The following is an 18,906-nucleotide window of genomic DNA, read 5'->3' on the forward strand; positions in this document are numbered from 1 at the left end:
TTTTATGGACCTTGACACTGTTATTTACTTGGCAGTCTATGGGACAGTCTCAAGCCTCCAGGTTTTCATCCAAAAAATCTTAAATTGTGTTCTGAAGATGAACTAAGCTTTTACGAGTTTGGAACGACATGGGGGTAAGTGATTAATGACAAAATTTTCATTTTGGGGTGGATTATCCCTTAAAATATCATCAAAATTTCCATATGTAACATATGAGGTACAATAAAACCTAATAATCATCTTATAATTAACAAAGAATGCTTGGAATGAACACATTACGATATCATGAATATTTCCACTTGCATTTGATCTTAAAATTAATTAAAAAAAATTTTTGACATTTTACAGACAGATAATTTGACAGATAAAAACATATCATAATACCTTAAAAAAAAAAAAAAAAAACTTCAAGAAGTGGTGCTGTGTAATAATAACTTGTGTTAATTCTTTTTAGAGCAGGTATTAACAATGCTTACTTGCAAGCATTTTAAGTTCACAGATTTTCATAGAAAGAGGTGAATATGCCTTCAAATACAATATTATGCAGACAAACTAAATATTTGGCATGCATCAGTAATTCTGTTTGATGTTTCAAGGCAAATCAGCATAAATCTTGCAGACTTATCCAGCAAACAAACCACCTACATTTTTACTGAGCTACTCATCAGTTCTTTAGACATTGTTGGTCAATAACCACAATGTTTAATCTAATAAGCTTTGCTTTTAAATGCTTTCTAGGAATTTGTAGCTTTGAGCAAGTTTTTGGACAGGTGAGAACATGCCTTTTCTCTCTCCTGCTGTAACATACGCCCCTATTTCTCAGGGGACAAAACAAGTTATTTGAGACCTGTAGACGTGGAAGTCTGTAACAATGGACATGTCGCAGGAGCAAACACGGTCAGTCAGCTTACCTCGGAGTCTGAGAAAGAGAAAGAAGGGGTCAGACATGACTAACATGTTTCAACGGACCTGTCGACTGGAAATCAATGTACCCACTCAAATCGTGCATGTCATTGGTACGGAACTTAAGGTGATTGTAGACCGGTAGGTAATGTGATAATATTGTAATCCATTGTTTCCCTTCATTGTGTTCTCAAAAAATTGCATGTTGCATGAATTGTGGAACTGTATAGCAGTAGCCAAGCCCACACATTAGAGTGGAAAAAATATCTATTGGAACACTTTTTATTATACATGTGCAAAAGATACACATTGTGGTTTAACCTCTACACATTAAGTGCATTTTTTTAATACATTTATGCATTAAAAAACTTTAACAAATGGTCACTTAGCGGGAGTGGTTATGTCTGCAGCATTCTTGAGAACAAAGCACATATAGTTACTTTAGAAGTTATTCTGTAACCCTTTAGCTGTGTTTAAAACGTTTGATTAAGTTTTCTTTACATTAAATTGAACTCGTTTATAAAATAAAAAAATAAAAAAAGTATTAGAGGGCTATATATTTGTGTGTGTGTGTGTGTGTGTGTTTGCAAGCATTATGTGATAATGTAACAATAAAAATGCAGGTTTTTATTTATTTAAATATTTGTATTGACTGTACAAAAGATCAACTAAAAAAAAATAAAATAAAAAAAATAATAGTGCAACTTAAATGTTACGTAAAAAAACTAAAAAGGATAATGGAAAAAAAGATCATGGGTAATAATAGATAATACAAAAACAGGTGTGCAATGTTAACTGTAAACAGACTCGTAAATGTTGCTTCTAGACAACAAACCATTAGGCTTAACGTTTTTTTATCCCGGGGCAAAACAATGGCCAAATGAGTTCAGTCGCGCTGGTGTTAACGCCCTCTAGCGGTACACTGAGATGTGGGCGTTTCCAGACAGCTTAAAGTCTTCCCACTTCCCTAGATAGCCACCTGCAGAGCCGTAGAGAGGGAACTAGTTTCTATGACTCTGGCCCACCTGCATTCATGCAGCCAATAGGATTTCTGGCACGGTGACGTCTCAAGTACATAAAGGGTTAAAGGGATCTGTTGAAGTCACTTTGAAAGAAAGACGCATCTTTGCGATTAACCATGGTGTCTCAACGATCACTTACAATTGACACTGAGAAAGCGACAGGGACGACATATGTGCTCGGAACGGAGTTGACGGTGAATTTAAACAGGTGGGTTAAATTATTTCCATGCACTGTATGAACAGACTAATATGTATATTAGAATGTTGTTTTATCTTAAAGGGACAGTCACCCTGGATGCGTTCTTCTTGTGTTTGTAAACAGCGCAACGAGACGGAGCTCTAGGGAATTAAACACAGGGGTCTATTTTAATAGCGCGAAAGACACATTTAAAGGGACAGTTCACCAGAAAGCCCCTTTATTATTTACTCGCATTTTTGTTGTTTCAAAACCCGTTTGACTTTCTTTCTTCTGTGGAGAACAAAAGGAGAGAGGATGTGACAGACGCAGTCTCTATTCATTTGCGTAGTCAAAGTTTATGCTACAAAGAGATCAGTGTCAAATTGACTCAGAAACTAAGTTACTAGTAACTACTTAAAAAATCAAGCAAAGGGTTAAAGCGTGTTACTGTCTGAACATTGAGTTTAGTTTAGATCAAAGGAACATATTTAAGGAATTCGAATGGAAAATAAAAGGATTCATTTCAAAATTACTATTATTATTTTGACAAGCACATCATTACAGACTCTGGGAACCCAAACATAAGGAGCAGTCCATTTAAACACAATGTCACTAAAAAGGATGCATGTATACATAGACTGACAAATGAAACACAACACAGACAGAAGATATGAATGTAATATGATTTTCCTAGCATGGTTTATAGCTATATTGTTGTTCTTCTTCTTAAGTTCATTGTCGACGTCATTCTGGAATGAACTGAAGTTTCAGTATTTGCAGAGATCGATCTGTTTGTCAATATTGATCTGTTTGTTCTGCATAACTGAATTTTTGCTGGGAGAATTCAGGGGGATTGTTGATTGAAGAATTTCTCCTTGCAGTTCCAAAGACGGATGAATGCACTCGTTGTGCTGCAACATTATATAAATTCATCACTGAGCTCTGTCTCAATGCTTCTGTTTATAACCGCCTCTGTCGGCTATTGTCTTGATAGCTTTTCAGACCTCCTAATAGCTCTTTTCTTTAGGTTTTTAAAAGACTTTATCAATTTTTTTTATTAGCCTGTGCTGAAATAGACGATCCCCCTGCAAAATCATCATGACTAGTGCTTGTTGTCTTAGAAGATATAATTGAATCCTAAATATATTAAAAATAACCCACTATCTAATGCTGTAATTATGACATTTGGCTTGGTGACATGCCCTGCTCCAGAGTATCATCAGTGGTGTGATATGCTAGAGCTATTAATTTAAATCCATTCAGAAAATGTTGCTTTTCATGGTTTAAAAGTTTTGTAGATTTTAATTGGCATAGTATATTACTAAATGGTCTTGAAGCGTTGTCCACAGGTTGAGTCAGCTCCATCATATTTGCCAGTAAATCAAAAAACTTTGTCATGATGATATCATCCCTCCTTAAACAGCATTTCCTTTTTAATATCAGCATTAAATTCTCTTTCTAAGAGCCACATTGTAGATTCACAACCTTTGGGTTTCTGAGAGTCTTTTCTGCTCTGCTCACCAAGCTGGAATTATATGATCAGGAAAAACAGTCATATTGTGTAATATTATTACAATTTAAAAGAACTGTTTTCTTTTTTTTAATATACTTTAGTAGATTTGTATTCCTTTGATGGCAAAGCTGAATTTTCAGCATCTTCAGTCTTCATTGTCACATGATCCTTATTATAATGTTGAAATAAGACGAATCCTTCATATTTTTGTGGAAACCGTGATACGCTTTGATTAAAAGAAAGATCAAAAGAAAAGCATTCATTTAAAATGTATATCTTTTGTAAACCTAAATGTCTTTAATGTCACTTTAATGTATCCCTGCTGACCCTAAATATTTGAAAAATTATGTATATTTAAATTGGGTTTGAAATGGTCCAATACAGTTCTATTGTATAACATCCTACAATGAAATAAATAAATTCATAATGTGTCTGTGTATGTATGTTTGTTTTCTACAGGTGTGCTCCTCCGCAGTCCAAATCCTTCTCGATAAAATGCGGCCCAAACGTGCATTACAAGGTCACTTCTCCGGCTGGGGACAGGAGCGCTGCTCCGTACCCCCTCACCCCAAACTCTGTCCTCATCGTCACCATGGATACAGTCAGCGAGACTGCAAATGACAGCAAGGTACCCGCAGTGCATCCAATCATCTTTGTGCTTGAAAAAATATTTACATTAAAAGCAAACGCAGAAAAAATCTGTGGAATAGGTTCAAACAAGATAATTTTCCGCATTTGGAAAAAAATCTGTGGAATAGGTTCAAACAAGATAAAATGCTTGAAAACTGAGTCAGAAATACTAGACTCGTATCAGAAAGCATAATACTAGCAAATAAATTTAAAAGGAGTTTTCTGTGTGGGCAGATTCCATTTGGGTATGTTTTATTTCATTGTACAGTATGACTAGCCTTTGCACTAAAGCAGATAATAGTCTTTTAGAAAATAAACAGAACTGAAAGACATCGACAAATGCAGACAGGAAACCGCTTGCCTTGTCAGACTTTTTAGTCTGATGCACACGATGTGGTTGAGCCTGGTACTAGTCTATGCAGGAAACTGAGGTTTATGTGTCGACGTGATCTCACGTCACTTTCATAACACTGTCAAGCACTCAAAGCTTTAAGGTATATTTAGTGCATTTTTAAATGCAATAAGTACAGTAATGAATCTCTTTAGTAATCAAAGAAAACCACATTAATTGCACAATAATTGTGGCAATAATCCAGCGGATGCTTGTTTCATTCTGATCTGTTTCAGCTGTCTGTGAGGTACTATGGAGAGAAAACAGAGTCGCTCGGGGACGCCGTGCTGCATCTAACAGCTGTTGGTACGTCTCGCATGTTTTCATTTTGAGACCGGCTACGCCTGTGTTTATGAATATTGCTTATGTAAACAGTATCCGTGCTGTAACCATAAACAGCCTTATGCTGGTGGGACTGAAGGAACAAGCAAGCTTCATGTTGTCTCGGTTCTCTTGCAGAGATATCTCTGGACGTTGATGCTGACCGAGATGGCGTGGTAGAGAAAAACAATCCAAACAAGGTGAGCTTTGTTTGCTTGTTGTTTTGGGATCTGTTCTATATCAGCATTATTGGGGAGATTTGTTTTTGGCTCATTGCTACAGGCTTGGAGATGGTGAAACACAAAAGAAGATATTTCGAAAAATGTTGTAGCGTTTTCTTTTTTGTCAATAGGGTCCGGAGGCCCATGAATAAACAGAATAAACAATTGTGACTTTTGTTTCTTGTATGGCAGTAATATCTCACAGTTGACTTTTTTTCAGAATTGAGAGGTATAAACTCAGAATTCCAAGAAGAAACTTCAGAACTTATAAACACAAACTAGCAATTAAAAAAATGAATTGTGTAATGAAATTGTTCTGTGGCAGCAACAAAAAACAGAATTGTGAAATGTAAACTCAGAATTCTGAGGAAAAACTGAGAATTGCGAGCTATGACTCAGAATTGCAAAATATAACTCAGAATTTCAATAAAAACTCTGAATTGCGAGATATAACTCAGAATTACACCAAAAAAAGTCAGAATTCTCAGTTTATATAAACTTTTTTTACTCTGAATTCTGAGTATACAATTTTCATAATTGTAAGAAAATTGTGAAATAAAAAGTTGCAATTGGCTTTTTTTATTTTATTTTTTATTTTTTTGTGGCATAAACAGGCTTCCATAATAGGGTCCAAGGTTTTTTGAACGTCAATAACTTTCGAAAGTATCTTCTTTTGTGTTCCAACTGCATAGTGCTATTTTAGATATTCAAGACTTTGTTTGAAGAATGAGTGATAGTATTGGATTTTGGATCTAGGGATCGTGGAAGTGGGGTCCTAATGGCCACGGTGCAGTTCTGCTGGTCAACTGTGACTCAGAGACCACTTACAAGAAGACACTGGACAGTGAGGTTGATGAGATCAATAAAGTGTCAGGTGAGTCCGGGCAGGTCTAGTGTCAGATATGAGAGGGATTAAAGTCTCACCGCAGACGTTTGTTAAGTGTAAATAGACTTTGTAACAAAGCCTGGTGTGTTGTGTACTTAAACAGCTTTAATGCTTTCTTATTATTCGTTCATTTTTAATCCTGTTTGGCCAGAATGCAGTGCAAGTCCAGTGAATTTTTACCTGGTTAATTTAAATCAAACTGTGGTTTATTCAGTACTGGTAAAAAAAGTAAAAAAACATCTATAAAAATTAAAAGCACAACTTCACCCAATTTTTGTGTATTTTTCTGTTCGCTTAGTTAACGTGACTCTTCTCTTCAAATGTCATGCTGCTGGAAGGAAGTAAGAATTGTTATAAAAACGTATATATTTTTTGATGGCAGATTTACAGGACATGTCCAAGATGATCCTGCGCACCAACGGTCCCGCTGAACTTCCTGAAGGCTATAAACTGACCATGCACATCTCACAGACCACTTCAGAGAACGTGAGAGTCTTTAGACCTCGGACAAGTGCAAAAAAAGACGATGTGTGGAGTGAGTGAATAATATAATATTTTACAATGCTTTTTGGAACAATGCTTTTTGGAGCTTTTTTTAGTTTGTGCTCCACTGAAAAAGCAGAATGCATTTTATGGAAAATGTATTACTTTATGGAAAAAGTATTCCTTAAATTATTTGTGGAAAAGAGAAGGTTTGAAAACGTATAGAGTAATTTTTCAGGCATGCATAATGTGAAATTTTATGATGCATTTAATTAGATGGAGGCAAAAACTGGTACATTAGTACTTTACTAAATCTCTTTCTTTTACCAGAGCACAAACTCTTGAAGTTGTTCTTGAAAGACTATATCATGGTGGTGGGAACGGACACGCTAACAGAGGAAGTGCCCTATCTGGGAGGCAAAACTGAACTGGCGTTCTTTGTAGAGGGTCTTCGCTTCCCTGATAAAGACTTTGATGGGCTCGTCACCATCAACCTCAGTCTACTAGAGCCCTGTGGCAAGGTTAGTGAAAGACGAATCTCTGATCTCTCACGCAACCTATAGGACATCAAACTTTGTTCTTTTACTTACTGCAAGAACAGCCATTTAATAAAAGTTACACTCTAAAACGTTTCCATAAAATGACTAAAACTGAATAAAATAAAAGTGTTTTTGGGGGGAGGGGTAATATAATTCTTTAATAACTGCTAAAACTAATTATTTTCTTAAAGGGTTTCCCTGAAACGCCCATCTTCACAGATACAGTTGTATTTCATATTTCTCCCTGGATCATGACCCCAAACACCCTCAAACCTGTGGAGGTGTATGTGTGCAGGTGATTCAGTCCGAGCTTTCTTTAACCCTTCATATATCATTTAACAAATAATGCCATTTTCTAGAAATAGATACAGATATTTCCAAGTATCTTTTGCTACTCACCCTTTATCTCCTAAGTCATGGGTGTTAATGATTTACTTTAACTTTTGTCTTTCTGGCAGCACAAACGATAACTACACCTTCCTGAAGAGCATAAAGAACCTGGTGGACAAGTGTGGCTACAAACTGAAAATATGTTATGAGTACATGAACCGAGGCGACCGCTGGATGCAGGTCAGCGAAATCAATCAGTCAATCCATTCAATCAATAAAATTAATAAAAATGAGATCAATCAGTAAATAAAAAGTAAATATTTTCAAAGCAAACTTTCAGTCAGAAAGGATGCATTAAATTGATCAAAGTTGACAAACACAAACAAATACATGCTCTTTTGATCTTTCTGTTCATCAAAGAATCTTAAAAAAAACTGTTTTCAACATATATTGAGAAATAAAAAAAAGTTTCTTGAGCACCAGGATTACTGTTTTGTGATTATCAAATAAATGAAACCCACATTTTTAAACTAGTATGTGTATATATGCCAGTTATTAATATTTTAAAACATTATTTGTTTGATAGAACCCTTACAAAAAATACTTTGACACAAAAAGGTCATTCTATTTGCATTCCACAGTTTGATAAAGTGATTTTCCTACACTATCAAACTGCCATGTGATGGTGTATTGTTAACTAGACAAGCTTGTCAGATGACTGTCATATGAGATGAGTCATTTTTACTGACACGCTCCACAGGATGAGCTTGAATTTGGCTACATTGACTCTCCCCATCATCAGTTCCCTGTTGTACTGGATTCTCCTCGTGATGGAGATCTTCAGGATTTCCCCTATGAGTCCATTCTGGTGAGCAAGACGGCTAAATGCACAAAGACAAAGTCACCCGAAAGGGTCATTTACTCACCAGCATCAAATTTTGATCATATACTAATCTAAAGATGTATAGAAAGACTAAAACACTGTGTCACAGGGGCCAGACTTTGGGTACGTGACACGGAATGCTTTGAATGAGAAGGTCAGCAGTCTGGACTCCTTCGGTAACCTGGAGGTTAGTCCACCAGTCACAGTCAACGGGAAAAGTTACCCGCTTGGCAGGATCATCATTGGAGTGGCGTTCCCTACGTAAGTACCACAACTCTACAGAAACCACAACTACAAAAGTCTCCACACAATATATATGATGATTGATTAAACGAGAATATTTGTGTTTAATTTAAAGTGCAACTCGTGGCCGAAACATGACCCAAGTCGTCCAGGACTTCCTGTGGGCGCAGAAAGTTCAAGAGCCGATAGCACTGTACTCTGATTGGCTGGTTGTGGGTCATGTGGATGAGTTTATGACCTTTGTTCCAGCCCCCGACCGAAAGGTAAACCGATATGCTCAGAATACTACAATACACCACCAGAGAAAAGTTGTGATTTTTTGTTTTTGAAAGAAGTCTCTTATGCTCACCAAGGCTGCATTTATTTTATTAAAAATACAGTAAAACAGTACATTTTTAAATGCCAGTACTTTATTCTGAACATTTTTAAATACCCAAAACAGTGCTTACTGAAATGGTTTGAATTTGTTCAGAAATTCCGGTTGCTGCTGGCTAGCCCTGACGCCGGATATAAAGTTTTCAAAAGCTTACAAAAGAAAGGACATGGAGAAGCAGAAATGTTTCCAGGTAAACAATCGTTAATTTTCGGTTTCAAAAATAGTTCACCATCCACCACAGTTCATATTCTAGCTAATGGTTTTACCTGAACAGGTTTGCCAGAGGTCATCTCTGTAAATGAGATTCTGAGCGACAAAAAGCTACAGGCTGAAAACCGATACGTGCAGGTCAGTGAAACACACAACATTCACAATACCTCTTTAACGCATTAAGATGCCGTCCAAACAGTATCTAGATATTTTTGTCTTTTTTATGGAAAAGAATAATGCTGGCATCTTCTAATCTTTCACTCAGAACTGTATTGACTGGAACAGGGACGTGCTGAAGAAAGAGCTGGGGTTGGATGATGAGGACATCATTGATTTGCCCATCCTGTTTAAGGTGTTAGAAGAGAAAACGGGCCCCAGGGCTGTGGCTTACTATCCCGACATGGTACAGCACATTTTTAAGAACCTACCGAACATCCACTCACATTTTAGCTTTTTGATTTTTATGACTTTTAATGGAAAATCAACCAGTCAAAACACATTCTCTTCTTCTCACCAAGACTGCATTTGCTTACACAGTAATACTGTAAAATATTACTGTAAAATTATTTTTAAACAAATGTTTTGTATTTTAAATTGTAATTTATTCCTTATGCAAAGCTGAATTTTTAGCATCATTACTCTAGTCTTTAGTGTCACATGATCCTTCAGAAATCATTCTAATATGCAAATATGCTGCTTAAGAAACATTCATTGCTATTATCAATCTTGAAAACAGTGCATAACTTAAAGTATCATTAACCTATCATACCAAATGCCCATGTATATTCTCTAATGATCTACTTGAGGAATCTGATATTATAGTTTTCCCATTACGTTGACCTTTGTTTTGTATGTATGCACCCTCAGGTGAACATGATCGTGTTGGGGGATCAGCTGGGCATCCCAAAACCGTTTGGGCCGAAGGTGAATGGCAGGTGTGCTCTGGAGACAGAGGTGTGTTCTCTTCTGGAGCCTCTGGGCCTCAAATGTACCTTCATTGATGACTTTGCCCCGTACCACAAACTGCTGGGTGAAGTTCACTGCGGTTCCAACGTTCTTCGAGAGCGGTCCCCTTTCAGATGGTGGAACCTAGAGCTGTGAGAGAGAGTGCCTATTAAGTCTCGCAACTAGTTCATTCTAGCAATAGAGCGAAATACTAATGGGATAATTCATAAAAAAAAAATGAATGAGTCATTTACTCACCCTCATGTTGTTTAAACAGCTCTTTTCCATATTTAATGACAAGGTGCTGTCAAACTGTCAAACAACAAGAAAGTAACCTTTCCATGATGAACACAGAAATTGAAGTGCCTATTTTGAGAGGTGTTTATTTTCAGTAAATGCAGCTTGATAAAAAGAGCAAACTGTATACTTATGAAACAACATGAGTGCGAGCAAATACTTTTTAGTAGTTTGTCAAATTCTTATGACTTTCCTCTGAAAAGCAGGCCTTGTTTTTAACAGTATAGTTACTCCTCGGGCTGCGGTGGTGCTGTTTCATGATTTTTAAGAAAAGTAAGGGCTAACAATTATAAATAATGTTTTGAAGTGGTTCAAAATAATGTCAAAAAAGCTTAAAGTCTGTACTATGACTTTCATGTAACTATGAACCATGAATGTTCATTCTGTGTTGCCTGAATAATAATGACTGAAAATTTCATTTTATAATTGGTGATGGTCTTGGGTGTGCATTTTCTTTCTCTTTTTTTCCATAATAATGTAGATTATAGCACACAATAAACATTCCATGAACCCCTCTGATCTTTATTAAACAATTTATTGTTTTATTACAAAAAAAAGGAGAAAATGTATTTACAGTGAAACAACATTTCATAAAAGTAGCATAATAAGCACTTGTAAAGGAGAACACAATCACTTGCAGAAAGCGGTCGGTGTTTGTTTGGAACGAGTTTGTGCTTAATGTCTCTAGCATGTGCAAACACAATGTACAGTTCGACCAATCAGCAGAGACTTAGGGCTCTGACACAGCACAAGTATGGATTCAGCCAGACAAAAATATTTTCACTTTTCCATAAACTTTTTTTTATAAGCATCACCCCTGAAAGCATCCAAACAGCATTTATATATATAAAAAAGAAAAAGAAAAAAACAAGAGGCCAATTGTGAAATTAGTCTAATAAAAAAGTACCAAGTTATTTTCATGTTTTTGGGCATGAAATTGTGGTAATGTCATCTTTCTTCTGTGATAGTAATACCATAGTATTCTCTAAAATACGCATCATACAGAAAACACCATAGTATTTTAAGGAGCTGTAAAAGTGACTAAAATGTTTTTGCAGACAACAAATGGTAAATATTTCATTTGATTAGAGTTGATATTTTGCCAGTGACTTTCTTTATGTTTTAATGTCATAGCTTAGGATAGTTGCTCAAAATAATTAATTTTATGGCTCAATAAAAAAAAAAAAAAAAAAGAGATGAATGGGAAAGCATTAACATCATAGTGCTATGTTTAAAAGCTAAAATATTATTTTGATTATATGATATAAAAATGTTTGTAATTAATAAAACACACATTTGTGTTTGAAAACAAGATAAAATGCCCAACATTTGCTATTGAACAAAGCATCGGATGGATATATTCTGACCTAGTGTTTTCCATAATCCATATCCACTAGTTTTACATTCATATTGCTCACCTGTCATATAAGCTAAAAGGTCTTCAGGACTTCAATACAGCGGACTTGAGAGACATTTAATCTGCACTGCTAGCTTTAAAACATGAAACTACAAACATGAGGCTACTACATTAGTGTACAGTTTACACACGTGTCAATCTGACCACAAACAGCTGTGGCCATACAAAATATGTTGATCAGTAAAACAGCATAATCTTAATAAATACTATTTAAAAAGTATACAGCATCTCACACCTGATCTATTCATTTGATCATAAATTATAATGCCCACGCTTCATTTATTGGACGGGACTGGAAATGGCTTGGGTGCTCGACACCAGAAGATAGAGAACTACACTGAAGAACAACATTTAACATTTACCTAGATTCATTTTCAACATCATTACATCATGACACAAAAGGCAATAAAACAGAACCACACATAGATGTGTATTACAGTGCTTTGCGGGTTCATGTGTATCGTAAGCATGATGGGTTTAGGTTGAACCTCATTTGTTATTCTGAAAGATGCCAAAAGCTTGTGACAGCTTACCACCCCCGTTACTAAAAGATCTACATAATAAATAAATAAATAAATATGACAAATAAAACCCAAACCCACACAATGAGGGCCACTGTGGACAGAAAGAAAGAAAGAGAGAAAGAAAAAGAAAGAAAGAAAGCCTATGATAACGCCATAATCATGCGTGATTCGTCGCCTGCTGGCAGCTCTTCTCTGTTCTTCTGCCTTCAACACAAGCCAGGCAGGTTTGCTATTTTGCCTACAGACCAACAGCCACGTGATAGAAGATAAGGGGGTCGAGTCCTTACAAGAGCGCACTGATTCTCTGATGCACACTTGCCCGACTGTACGCCTCCAGGCTGGAACTAGCAGTTCACATCTGTCTCCACAGGAACTCTTGTGAGCACGTCGAGCGTCCTCTGCAAAGGGCTGCTTATGAAAATGCTGAAAATAAGACAGAATTAATAATGATTCATGAGAATAAGGTTGATGAATATATACAGTAGAAAAGTTTGGGGCTGGTAAGATTGTATAATGTTTTTAAAATAAGTCTCTTAACAGTAAAAACAGTGGACACTGAAATATTATTACAATTTAAATAACAGTTTTCTAGTTGAATGTGTGACCCTGGACCACAAAACCAGTCTTAAGTGTCAGTTTTTCAAAATTGAGATTTATACATCACCTGAAAGCTGAATAAAAAAGCTTTGCATTGATGTATGGTCAGACAATATTTGGTAGAGATACAACTAATCTGGAATCTGAGGGTGAAAAAAATCTAAATACTAAGAAAATCACCTTGAAAGTTGTCCAAATGAAGTTCTTAACAGTGCATATTACTAATCAAAAATTAAGTTTTGATATATTTACAGAAGGAAATTTACAAAATATCTTCATGGAACATGATCTTTACTTAATATCCTAATGATTTTTGACATAAAAGAAAAATCCATAATTTTGACCCATACATTGTTTTTTTTTGCTACTGCTAAAAATATACCCCAGCGACTTAAGACTGGTTTTGTGCTCCAGGGTCACATATAGCTTAAATTGAATTCCTGTGACGCAAAGCTGAATTTTCAGCATCATTACTCCTGTCTTCGGTGTCACATGATCCTTCAGTAATCATTCTAATATGCTGATTTGCTGCTCATAAACAGCAATACAACTAACTTAACAAAAAGGGATCAAATTAGGTCATTAGGAGTTATAATATCAATTCAAATATAACTAAATGACAAGCCCAATAAACACATCATAACATATAATAACCTGTTGATGGACATCCACGAAGTCATCTACAGCCTTCAGGACAGCTAGCAGTTCTATGTAGGATAAACACGCACAGAACAAAACAAATACAAAGAGAAACTACATTAAATCTAAAGTTCACAGGTACAGAGAGAAGGCTCATGCTATGACTTTAAAGGGGTGACATCTAACATTATCAGTTTAGTTTTTCCTGAGATCAATTTATAGCATTATTCTAGGTTTGTTATTATCATCTTCCACCCTCTTTCCAGGACATTTTTATTCTGCACTGCCTGTAGGACTATATAGATGGCATCTTCATGACTAGCATGTTCTTACCGAGTGCTGTCTCTCTGTTTTAGGACGAGGTTCAGATTGCTGTCGAATGGGACCTATAGTGAAACAGATGATTGTTAAAGCCTTAACACGATTACAAACAATGAAAATCTCCAACAATAAAAATTAAAACAAATAAAAATAAAAGCTAATTCAAAATATGAATAAATACTAAAACAGTAGTATTTAATCTGTCTTTATTCTGGGCCTTGTCTCTAATTTCATCATGTACTGTATATTCTGCTGTGTTCTTCTTTCCTTAGTCTTTGATACAATATTTGCTCATACAACACAGACTAAAGTACAGTTGCAAATTATGGGTGCAACAGGTTAAAAATAGCTGTCCAATATTTTCTTATTTATTTGATCTCTCTTCTGAATGACATCTCAAAGTAATGCAGCAGTTTACGTGCAGTTGAACACATAAATTATCATCACGTGATCCTTTTAGTATAATAGATATGTTCTTGGGAGGTGAAATGTTTGTTCTGTCTCACCGTGTGAACTGCTCTGACTAGTAGTCCCAGGGCCATCTTCCAACCACACGCCGCTGTATGTAAACGAATCTCGTTTGTGAGGCGTACCGGCTGAAGACAGACTCTCCTGCTTTTCAGAAAAATTAAAAACATATGCAAACAACAGAACCAGTCAGTCTTGCCAAATCATATAGGTGTATTGATACTTCTGTTCAGACAATTAAATGCAAGTTCCATTACGCCTGTATGCATTTGCCAGCGAACAGTATGGGCGTCTAAAAACACATGTTTTTCTCTGCCTTAGAACATTTTGATCTCCATGTACCTATCTTTTAAGTAAAATATGAGTCATGTATTGATCAATTATGAGTCATGTGTGTATGTGACCGCACCAGTCCTGTGTCATAGTCCTCTGTCGCTTCATGTTCCCGCTCGTTCTCCTCCACCACGCTGGTGAAGCTACTGGCATTGGACGAGGAGCGAGACAGATCCTGAGACTCTGGGATCGAGGGAGCTCGACAGCACAGGGCCGAACTACAAACACATACATATGCACATATATGAAGTCAAATATAACTGTTCACCTAAAAATGTGAAATTACTGAAAGCTGTCTCAAAACAAACTCGTCAACATCTTTAAAGGACTGAGGGCAAGTAAATGTGTCATTTTATGTGCCTTTAACTAACCATTATTAAATGCATATGGTCAAAGATTTAGATGCATTTTTTAAACTTGGTTGAGGTATATTTGATTCAATTACTGTATCACACATCAGCTGCACATTAAAAGGAAAAGCTTCTCATTTATTGACCTTTGCACCTGGAAACTACCTACATCAGATTGATTATTTGCACTAGCTGCTCTGTCCATGTGATTAAAAGGTGTTGTTTGGGCTTTATTTTGCTATTGTTTAATGATAATGGAGTATGTTATGATAGCACTAGCCAAAGCTATGTTTAGTGATTGCAGGTGTAATAACACATTCAGAGAAGTCCAAAGTAGATGTATTACTAATGACTCACTGACAATAGTGACGTTTGAACTCAAACATGATACAGCAAATATATATTATTTGCTCCTGGGAGTGGTTTTATGTAGAGGGTAATAAAAATCTGAACCTGACAAGGAGCGGCCTGTGAGCAACTACCTATTGTTCCCTTTGAACAAGCCACCTGTAACCTCAGGTTAGGCTATTTACTAACAAACATGAACATGTTATTCAACTTATATAGATACCAGACAAAAAATAAAGAGTTTAAAAACCCATGTTTTAGTAGTACTAGTACCAGTGCAACGGTATTGAATTTCAAAGGAAATATAATTTAAAGAAATGAACACCTGTATTCAAGAAAAATAAATTTTGAACATCAAATTGATCAAAAGTCAAAAATTATATTTCAAATGAGTGTGGAAAAAAAATATTAAGCAGCACTACTGCTTTCAAAATTGATAATAAGAAATGATTCTTAAGTGGCGAATCATCATAATATGATTTCTGAAGGATCACATGACACTAAAGACTGGTGCAATGATGCTGAAATTTCAGCTTTGCCATTACAGTAATAAATGATAATTTAAAATACATTAACATAGAAAACTGCTATTTTAAATCATAATAATGTCACAATATTACTGTTTTTGTTGTGTTTAAGATCAAATAAATGCAGACTTGGTGAGCATAAGAGACTTCTTCCCAAAAAAAAAAAAAAAACACACCACAAATGCAAATCTAATATTAAAAAGTTCAAAAAAAGAAAACCATTACTTCACATGATCATAGATGCCTTTCCAGGAATGTAAAGATCAGATTATATGAAAAATGTATGGAACAACTGAGCATCCATACAGCAAACAGAAGGTGCTTACCCAATCTTAGTGATCTGCATCTCAGGTGAGCTCTGACTGGACGAGTTGTCTAATCTGAGGTCCTGAGTGGTGTGTCCACCGTCAGATGTCCTCTGTGGACTAGGGGACACATCTCGACTGCTGGAACATAATGATTAACTCATCTTAATTACTGTTCTCAGAATGTTCTGCATTTTACATATTTAACAAACCTAACATAAAAAGATACTTATTTGTCAGTACACACTTAATACTCACTAGATTCTAACCTCTGTAACTTTTCCTTTATGGTTTTCTAGGCACATGACAACAAAATTACTTCTAACAAGTAATCAATTATGCTAAACTACTTTAAGGGGTTTCCCTATGAGAATGTCTGCCTTTTTTGAGATTAAGACCAAATATCCACCTTGACGTTTTTCAAAGACATACAAAAATATTCAAATTAATCCCAATGTAGCCTTTTTATATCAATGTTTGTACAAATTGTGTTTTTTGAATAAATTAATAAAAGGGCTTCAGCTTAAAAAAAAAAAAAAAAAAAAAAAACCCTGCCTGTTTTAATTACCTTCTCTCCTGAACTTCTTGTATGTTCTCAATCCCAATGGCACTGCTCCTCCTGGAACTAAATGGACCAGATTTCTTACGGGTTGGGCTTTTCCCGGGAATAATCAAGGACTGGAGAAATCACATTTGGGTCACATTTTGATTCAGATTATTAGCCAATACATAATATCTTTCATTCCTGCACTTTCTTCAATATTATTCATTTTTTAACTTTTTAATTTGACTTTTATGATGTTTATTATTATTATGCTTAAATAGAGCACTTTGCATGACCACCGTGTATGAAATGCTTTTTGTAAATCAACTTGCTGTGTCTACTATCAATCATTAGGGTGACGGTAGATTTATGATTCAACACAAAACATCAAATATTATATCAGCTAAAAAAACAGCAGAAACTGGGTTCTATTTTTTAATTAAAAAAATGGACAAGCCCTTCAACATCACCAGAGCTTTTAATTTGGTCTTCAGATTTGTGCATTAAGCATTGCAGTGCAGCTTAGATGACCTTGAAAACAGGTCCAGATGGAAAAGTCTCTGTTTAACAAAGCTGTCTGCAAGTTTATAATTTGGCACACACGTTTGATAATTATCTGGCTTTCTGTGACAGTTGTTGCAGACACATTAGTGCATTAGGATGGCTAACAGGCTGTTATGGCAGCCTGTCATGAGAGGCTCTCTCAGTTATTGCTGATGCACTCGTTGTCATAGCAATGGAGACGGGACGGTCACTTGTGGAGAGCCCCATCTGTTCCACCGACCACTATCCAAACAGATCATAAGAGCTGATTACACATCAGTTATTTCTTTTGTAATGGTGAAATGATGAAGATCAGAAATGGCAGGAGAAGACCCGGTCTACCATCAGCACAAGCCTCACAGATGATGTGAGCCATGAGGACACAAGCACTCAAAAGGTCAAACCCACTCGCAGGGCATGACGGGGGTCAGAGGGCATGAAGACTGGCACAAACTAAAGCTGCCACACTCTTTTGGGGCTTCTCATAACAGCCTACATTCATTTCTGGATCACAAGGGTGCTCATACTCACAGTGCCGGGTGTTTTGGGGGTGTCTGGGGGGTTGTGTGTAAAGCTTCCACTGTGGCTGGTGGAGACGGTGTGTGGTTTCTTGTTACTGAGGCCCATGGCATCCATAGACTGACTTCTATTGCGGATTACTCGCTGGAAAGAGAAAAACAATGAATTGCATCACTGCAAGCCAACACTAGAGGGCACTGCAACTGTTTATATGAGGCCTAGAGAGAGTAAAGTGGGCATGATTTGACTAGCATATTACATCAGGTTGTATACTGTCAGAAGTACCAAAACAATTTCAATATGCAAAGAACACCAGGTGACTTTCTTCATTTGCCAAAATGTGAGTGTATCCCATAATCCAAACTACTTCAATAATACAACACAAATTATTAATACACAAGTAAAATATTAATTTACACAAAATTTTTCCAAAAACTGTAGCATATCAGAACTGTAGCATGAAAAATGCATTTTATTTGGCAATAATCAATTAAATTGATCAAAGTGACAGTAATGACATAATTCTTAAAAATAAAAATGCAGAAATAAAAAAAATAAATAAAACCAACACCACAAAAAATAATAAACAATGTTAATGCAGGACGCATTTGATTAAATAAATGCAGCCTTTGTGAGCATAACAGACTTCTTTTAAAAACATAAAAAAAATACTTATCACTAATACCACAAATTTAAAAACGTCCCAAAATTTGACATGTAGTTTAGTGTATACTGGATAAATCATACTTCAATATCATGCTGATTTTAACATACTACAATATGGGATGCAACAATTCTAATCTCACATATAGGACGTACTATATGCAAATTATGCAAAACTCATCTCTGCCATTCACCAGAACTCTTGTTATACATAAGCATCATTTTGTCAGTAATTAATTAAACAAATACAAACCCTTTTTACTAGGTAAAAAGATTCAAATGGATTTTACCTTGAAAGATTCAAAGAAGCCACTGCCTCCTCCTCCTCCATTCTCCAGTTTGTCATCGTCTCCTCCCAGTCCCATCATGGACTGGCTGTTCATGTGTAGCTCCTCATATAAAGTCTCCAGCAGAGCAGAACGTGTCCTCTCCTGGAG

The 18,906-nt window shown here is 35.9% G+C and overlaps 2 protein-coding genes across 14 annotated transcripts in view; one reads left to right on the plus strand and one right to left on the minus strand.

Moving 5' to 3' along the window:
* The first annotated feature begins 840 nt into the window (after positions 1 to 840).
* On the plus strand, positions 841 to 10,890 carry LOC109091564 (protein-arginine deiminase type-2-like). 2 transcript variants are annotated; one of them, XM_042726459.1, is made up of 16 exons: positions 841 to 1,044; positions 4,076 to 4,244; positions 4,874 to 4,943; positions 5,097 to 5,158; positions 5,936 to 6,053; positions 6,448 to 6,600; positions 6,879 to 7,069; positions 7,279 to 7,382; positions 7,546 to 7,657; positions 8,178 to 8,285; positions 8,410 to 8,561; positions 8,659 to 8,806; positions 9,016 to 9,109; positions 9,194 to 9,267; positions 9,395 to 9,532; positions 9,997 to 10,890. In XM_042726459.1, exons 1-16 carry the CDS (start codon positions 872 to 874, stop codon positions 10,228 to 10,230), a joined length of 2,100 nt encoding a protein of 699 aa, XP_042582393.1. In that variant the 5' UTR covers positions 841 to 871; the 3' UTR covers positions 10,231 to 10,890. The 2 variants fall into 2 exon arrangements, with proteins under 2 accessions (XP_042582393.1, XP_042582395.1); XM_042726461.1 differs by lacking the exon at positions 841 to 1,044 and adding an exon at positions 1,874 to 2,133.
* The window catches only part of LOC109091565 (rap1 GTPase-activating protein 1-like), a 68,186-nt gene continuing 60,167 nt past the window's right edge, over positions 10,888 to 18,906 (minus strand). For 7 of the 12 annotated variants that reach the window (XM_042726457.1, XM_042726454.1, XM_042726452.1 and 4 more), the window contains 9 exons: positions 18,760 to 18,900; positions 17,819 to 17,950; positions 16,769 to 16,878; positions 16,222 to 16,341; positions 14,747 to 14,888; positions 14,376 to 14,484; positions 13,882 to 13,934; positions 13,564 to 13,616; positions 10,888 to 12,735 (listed from right to left, as the gene is read on the minus strand). In XM_042726457.1, coding sequence (XP_042582391.1) covers positions 13,608 to 13,616; positions 13,882 to 13,934; positions 14,376 to 14,484; positions 14,747 to 14,888; positions 16,222 to 16,341; positions 16,769 to 16,878; positions 17,819 to 17,950; positions 18,760 to 18,900 — 816 coding nt within the window. In that variant the 3' untranslated portion in view covers positions 10,888 to 12,735; positions 13,564 to 13,607. The remainder of the gene's footprint in view (positions 12,736 to 13,563; positions 13,617 to 13,881; positions 13,935 to 14,375; positions 14,485 to 14,746; positions 14,889 to 16,221; positions 16,342 to 16,768; positions 16,879 to 17,818; positions 17,951 to 18,759; positions 18,901 to 18,906) is intronic. The other 5 variants (XM_042726450.1, XM_042726456.1, XM_042726447.1 and 2 more) reach the window with 3 other exon arrangements.

This window comes from Cyprinus carpio, chromosome B6 (assembly GCF_018340385.1).
Source record: "Cyprinus carpio isolate SPL01 chromosome B6, ASM1834038v1, whole genome shotgun sequence".
Lineage (NCBI taxonomy): Eukaryota > Metazoa > Chordata > Actinopteri > Cypriniformes > Cyprinidae > Cyprinus > Cyprinus carpio.

Bases quoted from the DNA above. Each gene is read 5' to 3' on its own strand.
- LOC109091564 (XM_042726459.1), top strand. From the start codon at position 872: ATGGACATGTCGCAGGAGCAAACACGGTCAGTCAGCTTACCTCGGAGT. The intron at 4,245-4,873 runs GTACCCGCAGTG...GATCTGTTTCAG, and splicing joins AGACTGCAAATGACAGCAAG to CTGTCTGTGAGGTACTATGG. The intron at 8,562-8,658 runs GTAAGTACCACA...TTTAATTTAAAG, and splicing joins ATTGGAGTGGCGTTCCCTAC to TGCAACTCGTGGCCGAAACA.